The sequence below is a fragment of the Neophocaena asiaeorientalis genome, unplaced genomic scaffold, assembly GCF_003031525.2.
Source record: "Neophocaena asiaeorientalis asiaeorientalis breed wild unplaced genomic scaffold, Neophocaena_asiaeorientalis_V1.1 scaffold225, whole genome shotgun sequence".
NCBI classification, from domain to species: domain Eukaryota; kingdom Metazoa; phylum Chordata; class Mammalia; order Artiodactyla; family Phocoenidae; genus Neophocaena; species Neophocaena asiaeorientalis.
In genome coordinates, this window is record NW_020172364.1 from 2,240,541 (window position 1) to 2,253,097 (window position 12,557).

The following is a 12,557-nucleotide window of genomic DNA, read 5'->3' on the forward strand; positions in this document are numbered from 1 at the left end:
TCATGGGTTAATAAGAAGTCCTTCTATGAAGCTAAATCAATGTGGTACGGGACTTACTGCACCAAGAAAATGAATGGCTACAGAAAAGCAACAAACTCTTTTAAATGGATAAGACTGAACATAATTATCTTCCTTCACAGAAAATAACACCAGACTATAGGCCACACGCGTGTCGTGGCCTCATCTACAGGATGAACAGAAATTTCATACTGAGGTTAACACCGATGCTAATAGTTTTAGTCTTGCAATCTTTCTTTGCTAGCTGAAATTAAGAAGTCCTCAAACTCTATTCTGACCCATGGGAAATTCTCCCATGTGAAATTATTCTGTTAGTGACATATGGGTAATTGGAGGAAATAAGTTGACAAGGACAAAGTTGACCAAGCTTGGCTGCAGAGATGCAGAGAACAACAGGGCCACTGACACAGCCCCAGGTCACTCACGCTGTACTGTCGAAGGCTGTACTGCAGTTTCGTCAAGGCTGCCTGGCGATCTGCAGCCCACACAACCAGCTTTGCAATCATGGGGTCATAATGCACTGAAACTTCATCTCCTGAAATTGAAAAACCACAGTAACCAAAGTTAAAGAGAGAAAATATGATAAGTAAGACATTCTCCTGGGGCTTTATGTACATTTCACACTTAATCCTCACAAACTCCTGCACCACAGATATCCTTACCACCATTTTATTCATTAGGAACTGAGGCTCACGGGGGTTTAAAAACAGAAGCTGTTAAGGAGGGTGTGGCCATCCAAGAGCACCACGCCCCAAATAGTCATTCAATGACACACAGGCTGGTTTTCCTCACCTTATCTTTGTCTGAATCTTCTTTTCCCTTCTCATTTTAGGAAGTCAGTACAAACTCCCTCTACCCTATCATATCACAATCACTTCTGTCTTTGGCATTTCCTTCCCTCCACCCCCTCAGTTTCCTCATCAGAAAAAAAGGACAATAATTCCTCTATCCTATATGCTTGTTGGGAGGATTGACAATCAAGTGTCAAATGCCATACCTGGCAGAGCTGATAAACAAATAGCAGCTGTCATTACTGTGACCAGAGTCACAGAGAACAAGAATGTGAACCATGCACATCTCACTGGTTAGAATGGTTCAAGACAAAAGGATGTGGTGTATTACATAGAATACTGTTCTAGGACCTTTCTGTGATTTTGACAGGCCACTGGACCCCTCTGAACCCCAGAGTTTTCATCTGTAGAATCAAGGGGTTAGATCACACTCCCTTATCCACCCATCCATCCACCCACCCACCTACCAACACATATTGAACACCTTCTAGGTCTAGGGTTGAGCAAAGTCCTGCAATTATAACATAGAAGACATAGTCCCTCTCTTAAGACACTTATAGTCTAATGGAGAAGCTAGACAACGAGTAAAAGATCATCATAAGATAATATAAAAGGGCAATGCCCAAGGAATACACAAGGGACTCAGGGAACACAAAAGAGGAGGGTTGGGGAAATCTTCCTAGACTAGATTATCCTCCTCAGTGCCAGGATGTGAATCTGGGAGTCTGTTTTAGAATTATATCTCTGTTATCCTTTGAGCACCTTTATTAAAGTATATTGCAAGCTTTGCTTGCCTCACAGATTTCTTTTTTCTATTGCAAGTTCCCTCTTCTCTCTATGATGTGCCGCTGATATGAAAAAATTTACTGACTACCAAATCTTGCTGTGGGTTAGCCAGAACTCTCAAAATGCTGCCAGTTTATCATTAAGAAGTCCTCATTCATTCTGGCTTTCCAGACCCTATACAATTTGCTTTCATTCTGTATCTCCAGTCATATCTCCAACTACTCACTCTCCTGAACCCTTTTCTCCAGCCACATATTTTCTCACAGTTCTTCAAACACATCTTTAGTTAAATCCTCTTTTCTTTACCTTTCTGTATGCTGTTAAATCTGCCTACTCAAATCCACTCCAGACTTCCTCTTAGAAGCGTGTCCTGATTATACCAGCCTAACATAACCTGTTATTCCAAGAATTGCTGTATTTTATCACTCACCATCTGTATAACTTCTCTGGCAACTAAAGTTAAGGTGGCAGTAGACAGTGGTGGCTCAGAGCATAAAACCTGGAGCCAGAATGACTGGGTCTGAATCTTGGCTCCAAGGGTGACCTTGGACAAGTCACTTCTCTGTGCCCTGGCTTCCTCATCTGGAAAATGGGAGTGATAATAACATCTATTCATAGGGTAGTTCTCATAGTTAAAGGAGCCCAGGTAGAAAAATCACCTAGAACAGTGCCTGTACATAGCAAGTAGTAAATAACTGTTATGACCATCATTATTAATCATATGTGAATCGTGATAGTTCTTGCACTGTCATTTTTTTTCTTTTCTTTCTTTTATTTATTACTGTTTAGCTTGCACTAAATTTATTTATTAATTTTTCAGCTTGACTTTCAGTACCTTGAAGGCAGAGTGCCTTGGACATAGCAGTTATCAGTCACCTTAAATTGTATTTGGAACTAGGCAAAGTAAAAAATATAAAACAGTACCCACAAAGTATTTGTGGCTTAGGCTTCACTAAGTGCTGCTGCATTTCAAAAAAGAGAGTAGTACTGCTTAAAAATACTAGTTATTCTTTAAAAATGACTATTCCAGAAGGAAAAGTAAAGATTACAGAGAAATCAATTAAATCCTTTATTTTTAAAGCACACTAGGTATATCCACAAGACATAGGGAAAAGACCCCATACAAAACCAATAATGTACTAACAATTTTTAAACACTGAGACTTTTTGCTTTATTTCACTTTACCTTGCCGTACTCCAGTTTCAATCCTAGTGGCAAGGTCTGCTCGAGGGGTGGAGAGATGCACTAATGGTCCAGCCCCTGGCATGAAGTTATTGTTAGGATCTTCTGCATATATTCTAGCTTCAAAGGCATGGCCTCGCAGAGTTATCTCTTCCTGGCTCAAAGGAATCTTCTCTCCTGCTGCAATCTGGTAAAAGAAGAGTATGTGCTTCTTATGAATATCTACCTTCTAGCAGCTATGAGACTTAGTCGACGGTCTTATCCTTTTCTACGTAAAATGTACATCAGGACCTTATAATGAAGCCAAATAAAAACTCTTATTTTATCCACTTACTCGAGTATTGGGCAAAAGCAAAAGTAGATTAAAAAGCAGATGCAGCTTGAAAATACTGTACTAATTACAATGGGTTTCTAGAATTTTTAAATAGAGAAAACAGGCAAACCAATGACTAAATCACAAATATAAGTATCAGTGCTTTTTCAATATAATGAAAACTGAAATTTCTTACTGGCAAGATATTCTCAGTTTTCATTTAAAACATTAGCACTCAGTTACCAAATCAAGCTTTTTTATAGTAAATTATTAGTTGGTGTTTAGGACTATTTTCACAGCTATGCCTAAAGCGTGGCATTAGTCATCTTTGTCATCTTCATCACCAAGTGATCAAGCAAAACAAACAGGGGAACATGATGTTTTTAAAATTTTGTTATGTTTATTGCAAGATACCAGATTATAAACAGGATGATCAGCATTGTTTACCACTACTGTAATTATTATTATTTTGGCTCTTATATACTAATACAACAAATCTCTCTCTTCAACTAATATAACTTGGAAAAGGCTATTGGAGGGCACACTGTCACTCTCTTCTCTCTTCCCTTAAGTTTTCCTCAAAGATGAGAAAATGACAAACTGAGATGGCAAAAGATACAGGGAAAAACTCTAACTTAGCAGCACACTGAACTAGATAGGTAAGTGTAAAACAAGCAAAGGTCTCACCTCTTTAAATCTGTAGATAAGAAAAATCAGGAACCACAACAGTGAAAATGAAAGGAAAATGGACTAAATTGAATGGCTTCATGCCATGGTGTTTGGAACCAAAGACTCTGCAGCCGTATTGCCTGGGTTCAAATTTTGTCTCTATACTTATTCTGTTCTGGGCATACTCATATTCTGGGTAAATTTCTGTAACCTCTTAATGCTTCAGAGAAAAATGCCTGACATAAAGTAAGCACTATGTAAGTGTTAGCTATTATTATTTCATTCTTATCCTTTATAATAATATACTCTTTAATGTTCTAATAAAGAATTCTATTTCAAAAAAAAATAGAATTCTATTTGTTTTAGTATAAAAAAGGAAAAGAATGACCATATGTCTCTATTCTAAGATGTGATCTTATTGCTGACTATATAGCGCAATCTCAACCTGGCTATCTTTGCCTATCTGTTTTCCTCTGAAGTTGGCTTCTATATGGGCCCAGAAGAGACTAACCCAACCATGCCTCTGGGTACTTAGAAATTTGTACCATCTGAGTTCTCTGGGGCTTAGACATTGACTCTTTGGAAGCCCTGGACCTTGGATATTTCACCAGCGTCTCCTGAAACCACTAACCATCTGAACCTGCAGCCTGGGAGCTCACATCATTGCACCCTTGCTCTAGGAAGCTGGTGACTCCAGAGACAGGTCCTGGAGCTTGAACTCTTGCCTCACCACATGGAGAGGCCCCTTGTTTTACCTCTGTTTGGAAGCCAGACTCCAAAGTACCTTGAACACTGTAAACAGGGTCCAATGGCATCCCTAAGTTCTAGAAACCCTCCCCAGATGATAAAAGCCTATTTTTCTTTCTAAAGCTCTTACAGTTTCTTGACTTGCAGAAATAAATGTCTGCTGGTCCCCCTAATGTCCAAAAGCTTTCTCCTCTTTAATCCTTGGAAACCCTTTATCCTTCATGATTTCAAAATTCTGGACTCTCGTGGTTACTGCTTCAGAAAAAAATATTCTTTTCCTTGAATTCTGGAAACATAAGCGCTCTTTCCAAAAGTTTCTAAACCCGCTACAGTTTTCCTGACACTTACTAACACTTACTAGCCTGATGTGCCTGGTTTTCATTAGCTCCCAATGCCCAGAAGGCCCAGAAGAATCTTATGGCTTAATTAAAACCACCAATCATCCCCAATGAACCAGCAAAAGGAACGTTATATTATTGTCCACAGAAGTTCTGCAAAGACAAAATTATCAAAATAATCACGACTTTAGCATCACAATGTGGAAAAAATAATTTCGTTTCAGGATATATAAAGAACCAAGAATCCTACAGAGATCAAGAATATTCATACTCCTTGACGAAAGACCTGTATGCAGAAAATTATAAGACACTGATGAAAGAAATTAAAGATGATACAAATAGATGGAGAGATATACCATGTTCTTGGATGGGAAGAATCAAAACATTTTTTATATTAAACAACAGGTTGTAAAAATCTACTGTTTTCAGTAAAGAGAACAAAACAGACTAAGTTATTATCATTAATATTTGAAGGAATAAGCTTGTAGAACTCAGATTCAGGCCAGTGAAGAACAGCTGTAGACTTAAGACTTCAGTAAAATTCAGTAGATGTGTCACAGAAATGTTAAAGTGCTCTAAAATTTTCTAAACATTTACTCTGAACGGCTACATTTATCCCTTCATGGGCCATCAACAGTCTGTCAGCACTTGCACGTGGACCCCTCTGTTAATCTAGACCCTTCCCTTGGCTCTTCATTCCCATCTTTTCCTTAGCTTATTTCACCTTGGCTAGCATCTGTCCTGCCTCTAAAATCTCATAATGGCCTGGACCTGAATGATGTGGTCTCAGGGCACAAGGCTTTGTGTTGAGACAGTGTGGTCACAAGCAAGCCTCAGTGACAGCAGTTCGCCTGCTGGCTGCCCCATGTCTAAGGGGGAAAGATGGTAAGTGACAGATTAGGAATCTGAGTCCATAAAGTGCATCAAATGTAATGCCACCTTTAACCTCCCATTTTCCTATCCTCATGAAAACCACTAAGAATTGAACCCTTGTCCAAAGCAATGCCTCCTTTTAAGAGGTTTTAAGAAGGGAATGTATTCTTGACACTGATTTTTTTTTTTTTTTCTCCCGGTACGCGGGCCCCTCACTGTTGTGGCCTCTCCCGTTGTGGAGCACAGGCTCCAGACGTGCAGGCTCAGCGGCCATGGCTCACGGGCCCAGCCGCTTTGCGGCATGTGGGATCTTCCCGGACCGGGGCACGAACCCGTGTCCCCTGCATCGGCAGGCGGACTCTCAACCACTGCGCCACCAGGGAAGCCCCTCGACACTGATTTTTAACAGAAAAATTACTCCCACCCTAAGCTGCCATTCCACCAAGTCAGTTCCTGTGATCATCTCAGTAACAGGATGTTCCACTTGCAGCCTTGTATTCATCTCCATGAAGTAGAAATTGTGCTTTGAGTCCATAATAAACTCCACGGTTCCTAAATACAAAACACAGTGGGTCACATTTCAACAGTATACAATCAGTAGGAATCAAAATCTTTCTTGATAGATTATATCAAGTTTTACAGCTGCCTTCATTCAATGGTAAACATTTTGCATTTCATGAAGAAAACATCTCACATTTTGCAGCAGCAAATGATTCTCCATCAAAAATATGGAGCCACATGAAATTTAACAATAGAAAAGTATATTTGGGGTTTCAAGCAAATGGTAAGTCCAGGTTATAAATCAGTCTCAACTGTTGTAGCAGTCAGAACATGGTTGGACCATGTGTTACTGCTTCTGTGTACCAAGATCCCTGGAAACCTCACTGTGACATCCCATCTCACTCTAACTCTGTGGAGGAAAACACAACATTTTTTCTCCTGTGTGCTTTGGAAGTGTCTTTAAAAGTCCTGTTTCTAGTGACCCACCGGGAGATTACTTAGTAACTAAACACTATGTTAATGTCTTATCTAGTGACATTCTATTAAGTACTACACTTCCCCCAATTTTATTAAGGTATAATTCCAGACAGTAAAATTTATCTATTTTAAGTATTGTATGCTGAGTTTCAGCAATTGAATACAGTCATATAACCACCACCACAATGAAAATATAACATACTTCCATCATCCAAAACATTCCCTTGTTCCCTTTGTAGTCAGTCCCTTCCCCAGGCCCCAGCTCCAGGCAATCACTGGCCTGCTTTCTATCAGTTTTTTTTTAGAATGTCACATAAATGAAATCATATAGTATACAGTCTTTTGTGTTTGAATTTTTTTCACTTAGCCAATGGCTAATTCCATATAATTTAAAACTTGCTTTTCAAACTGTGGATCACAACCTATTAGTGGATTGTAAAAATTTAGTGAAGACTTCCAGTTTCTGGCCCAGCATGGAAGGAACTTAGAAGTTGCCATTCCATTCTGACAGCAAGAAAATGCTGAATAAGATGAAAAATCAACAACCCTTCTTAGAAGCATCACAGACATGAGGTTACAAGGCAAACCGCTGCCCCCCAAATTAGAGAGACAGAAAGGTGAAAACAGAGATTCACAACTTATTGGAACAGAAACCCATGAGCAAAAACCTCTGTGGGAACACATACTGGAGAAGGAAAACCTGGACTGTAATTGACAAATTGCTGGAGGCTCAGTGTGGACAGTTCCAAGAGTTAAAAACTCCAGGGGGGACTAAGTTATAGGGAGCTCCGAACACTTTTATAAGTTTTACCTCCAGAAGCTCTACCAGGTCCTCACAGTGAACATTGGAGAAAAAACCCCTTGAGTTCCCAGCAGTGGGAGGGGAAAACGAACCATATGAAGTATGCCAGAGTTCTGTTCTTCTGAACAAGATTCGTCCTTAAGAGAAACTATTTTATTACAGCCTAAACTATTGGGATTTTATCAGGGCCTAATTAATGTAATTGAGGGAAGAGAAATACACAACTCTAGCCATTCTGTCCCACATAAGGGAATAAATAAAAAACAAATAAACAAAAACCAACTGAAAAACACTGATGAAGTTCACAGTTCAGAGCGCAAGCTCACCAAAAGACTTAGACTAAATCACAGGTCTATAGAACATTTCACCTTCCCTGTACCTAACACTACACTACTAAAGACCTATTTACCACAGTTCCTTTACCTGGTACATCAACGTCTGGCTATCAAGAACAAATTACATGGCATCCTAAGAGGCAAAAAACACAGTTTAGAGAGACTGAAAAAGCATCATAACCAGACTCAGATATGATAGAATTATAATTATCATAATTATCTGATAGAATTATCAGAACAAGAATTAAAAAACCCTTTAATTAATATGTTAAGGGTTTTAATGGAAAAAGTACACAACATGTAAGAACAGTTAAATATAAGTAGACATGGAAATTTTTTTTTTTTTTTTTGCGGTACGCAGGCCTCTCACTGTTGTGGCCTCTCCCATTGCAGAGCACAGGCTCCGGATGTGCAGGCTCAGCGGCCATGGCTCACGGGCCCAGCCGCTCCGCGGTACATGGGATCTTCCCGGACCGGGACACGAACCCGTGTCCCCTGCATCGGCAGGTGGACTCTCAACCACTGCACCACCAGGGAAGCCCAGACATGGAAATTTTAAGAAAGAAAAAAAAAATTCTACAGATCAAACATACCATAAGAGAAATGAAGAATGCCTTTGATGGACTTATCAGTAGATTGCACACAGCCAAGGAAAAAATCTCTGAGCTTGAGGATATGACAACAGAAACTTCCAAAATTAAAATCAAAGAGAAAAAAGACTGCAAAAAAACAGAACAGAATATCCAAGAACTGTGGAGAACTAGAAAAGGTGTAACATATGCATAATGGGAATACCATTAGATAAATAAAGAAAGGAACAAAAGCAGTATCTGAAGCAATAATGACTAAAAATTAATGTTGGACACTGAATCACCAATCCAGGGAGGTCAGAGAACACAAAGCAGGATAAATGCCAGAAAAACTACACCTAGGCAAACTATACCTGTAATACCATTTTCAAAGTACAGAAAATCAAAAATCCTGAAAGAACCCAAGGAAAAAAAACACACCTTACTTATAAAGGAGAAAAGATAAGAATTACATCTGACTTCTCCTCAGAAACCATGCAACCAAGGACAACAGAGTGAACTATTTAAAGTGTTGTCTAAAAAAACCATCAAGGGCTTCCCTGGTGGCACAGTGGTTGAGAATCCGCCTGCCGGGCTTCCCTGGTGGCGCAGTGGTTGAGAGTCCACCTGCCGATGCAGGGGACACGGGTTCGTGCCCCAGTCTGGGAAGATCCCACATGCCACGGAGCGGCTGGGCCCATGAGCCATGGCCGCTGAGCCTGCGCATCCGGAGCCTGCGCATCCGGAGCCTGTGCTCCGCAACGGAAGAATCCGCCTGCCAATGCAGGGGACACGGGTTTGAGCCCTGGTCCGGGAAGATCCCACATGCCGCGGAGCAACTAAGCCCATGCGCCACAACTACTGAGCCTGCACTCTAGAGCCAGCAAGCCACAACTACTGAAGCCTGTGTGCTTAGAGCCCGTGCTCCGCAACAAGAAGCCACCACAATGAGAAGCCCGCGCACTGCAACGAAGAGTAGCCCCTGCTCGCCACAACTAGAGAAAGCCCGTGTGCAGCAATGAAGACCCAACAAGCCAAAAATAAATAAATAAATGAATAAATAAATAAATTTCAAAAATCTATCAAGAAAGTCAGCCAAGTATATAAAAAAAATCATCAACCTATAATTCTGTATCTTGTTAAGTTATTCTTCCAAAGTGAAGGAGAAATAAAGACTATCTTAGATAAACAAAAAATGAGAGAATTTATTGGCAGTAGACTTGCCCTGCAAGAAATGTTAAAAGAAGTTCTTCATAGAGAAGGAAATGAAATAGGGTCAATAATCCAAGACATAACAATATTTAATGTTTACGCATCTGAAAACAGGGCGTCAAAATACATCAGGTGAAAACTAAGAACTGCAAGAATAAATAGATAAATCCACTAATCAATTGGAGACTTTAATACCCCTCTATTAGAAATGGATAAACCCAGCAGGCAGAATATTAGTAAGGACATAGATGAACTCAATAGCACAGTCAATAAAATGGAATAATTGACATCTATAGACTAATTCATCCAACAACATCAGATTACATATTGTCATACTTGCACGGAACAATCACCATGACAGAACACATTCAGGGCCATAAAGAAAGACCTTAACAAATTTAAAAGAATAGATAACATATAATGTCTGCTCTCAGACCACAATTAAACTAAAAATCAATAAATTGAACTAGAAATCATAACAGAAAGATAGCTGGAAAAAATCCCCAAATACTTGCAGATTAAACAACACACTACTAAATAACATGTGTCAAAGAAGAAATCTCAAAAGAAATCTATAAATTGTTTAAACTAGATGAAAATGAGGATACAACTTTTCAAAATTTGTGAGATGCATAGAAAGCAGTACTTAGATGGCAAAGCATAGCATTGAATCCATATATTTGAAGAGAAGAAAGATCTAAAATTAATCTAAGCTTCTATTTTAGGAAACTAAAAAAGGAAAAGCAAATTAATTCCAAGGTAAACAGAAGAAAATAAATAATAGAGTAGAAATTCATGAAACTGAAGACAGAAAATAGAAAAAAAAATCAACAAAACCAAAAGTTGGTTCTTTGAAAAGATCAATAAAAGTGATAAGCCTCTAGACAGGCTATCTAAGAAAAAAAGAGGACAGAAATTACTAATATCAGACATGAAGGAAGGAACATCACCACAGACCTTATGAACATTAAAAAGATAATAAAGGAATATTATTAACAACATTATGCTCACAAATTTAATAACCTAGATGAAATGGGCCAATTCCTTGAAAGACACAATCTGCCAAAACTCACACAAGCAAAAAACAGACAGTTTAAATAGGCCTATATCTATTAAACAGATTGATAAATCATTAATAACCTTCAAAACAGAAAGCAGCAGGCCCAGATTGGTTCACTGGTAAATTCTACCAAACACTGAAGGCAGAATTTATACCAATTTTCTGCAATCTCTTCCAGAACACAGAGTTTTTCCTAACTCATTCTATGAGGCCAGCATTACCTTAATACCAAAACCAAAGATGTTACAAGAAAACTACAGACCAATATCTCTTAAGAACACTGATGAAGTAATCCTCAGGAAAATATTAGCAAATCAAATCCAACAATGTATAAAAATCCCACCATGACCAGGTAGGATTTACCCCAGGTATGCAAGGATGGTTCAACATTAGAAAATCAGTTAATGTAATCTATCACATCAACAGGCTAAAGAAAAACCATGTGATCATATCAATAAGTGCAGAAAAAGCATCTGATGAAATCTAGTACCCAATTATAATAAAAACTCTCAACAAACCAGGAACAGAGGGGAACTTCCTCAATTTGATAAAGAAGATTTACAAAAACCTACAGCTACCATCATACTTAATGGTGAGAAACTAGAAGCCTTCCCCCTAAGATCAGAAATAAGGCAAGGATGTCCACTCTCACGACTCCTTTTCAACATCATACCAGAAGTCCTATCTAATACAGTAAGACAAGAAAAGGAAATAAATGGTATATAGATTGGGAAAGAAGAAATAAAACTGACTGTTCACAGATGACTTGATCATCTTTATAAAAAATTCAAAAAAGTTGACAAAAAAACCTCCTGGAACTAATAAGTGACCATATCATAGTTGCAGGATACAAGGTTAATATACAAAAGTCAATTGTTTTCCGACATACCAGCACACAAGTTGAATTTGAAATTAAAAACACAATACTATTTACATTAGCACACTCCCCCATGAAATAGGTATAAATCTAACAGAATATGTATAAGATCTACATGAGGAAACTATAAAGTTCTGGTAAAAGAAGTCAAAGAAGAATTAAATAAATGGAGAAATATTCCATGTTCATGGGTAGGAAGACTCAACATTGTCAAGACGTCAGTTCTTCCCAACTTGTTATATAGAGTCAATGCAACCCCAATCAAAATCCCAGCAAGTTATTTTGTGGATATCAGAAAACTGATTCTAACGGTTATATGGAGAGGCAAGAGGCCCGAATAACCAACTCAGTCTGACAAAATGACAAAATGGGAAGACTGACACTATCTGAATTCAAGACTTACTATAAAGCTACAGTAATCAAAACAGTGAAGTACCAGTGAGAGAAGAAATAGATCAGTGGAACAGAATAGAGAGTCCAGAAATAGACCCACATAAATATAGACAACTGACCTTTGACAAAGGAGCAAAGGCAATACAATGGAGAAAAAACAGTCTTTTCAAGAAACGGTGCTGGAACAACTGGGCAACTACATGCAAAAAAAATCTCAACACAGACCTTACAAAAATTAACTCAAAATGGTTCAAAGACCTAAATGTAAAACACAAAACCATAAAACTCCTAGAAGACGACACAGGAAAAAACCTAGTTGACCTTGAGCATGGTGATGTCCTTTTAGATACAACAGCAAAGGCATGATCCATGAAAAAAAATAATTGATAAACTGGACTTCACTAAAATTAAAAACTTCTGCTTGGTGAAAGACAATGTCAACAGAATGCAAAAACTAGCCACAGACTGAGAGAAAATATTTGCAAAAGGTACATCTGATGAAGGACTGTTATCTAATATATAAAGAAACCTTAAAGCTCGAAAATAAGAAAGCAAACAACCCAATTAAAAAATGGGCAGGGCTTCCCTGGTGGCGCAGTGGTTGAGAATCTGCC

General features: G+C 38.6%; 1 protein-coding gene across 2 annotated transcripts in view; it reads right to left on the reverse strand.

Annotated features, from left to right (window-relative positions):
- MCCC1 (methylcrotonyl-CoA carboxylase subunit 1) overlaps positions 1–12,557 on the reverse strand; it is a 63,202-nt gene that overhangs the window by 17,605 nt on the left and 33,040 nt on the right. For both annotated transcript variants that reach the window (XM_024768847.1, XM_024768857.1), the window contains 3 exons: positions 6,142–6,269; positions 2,781–2,964; positions 444–553 (listed from right to left, as the gene is read on the reverse strand). In XM_024768847.1, coding sequence (XP_024624615.1) covers positions 444–553; positions 2,781–2,964; positions 6,142–6,269 — 422 coding nt within the window. The remainder of the gene's footprint in view (positions 1–443; positions 554–2,780; positions 2,965–6,141; positions 6,270–12,557) is intronic.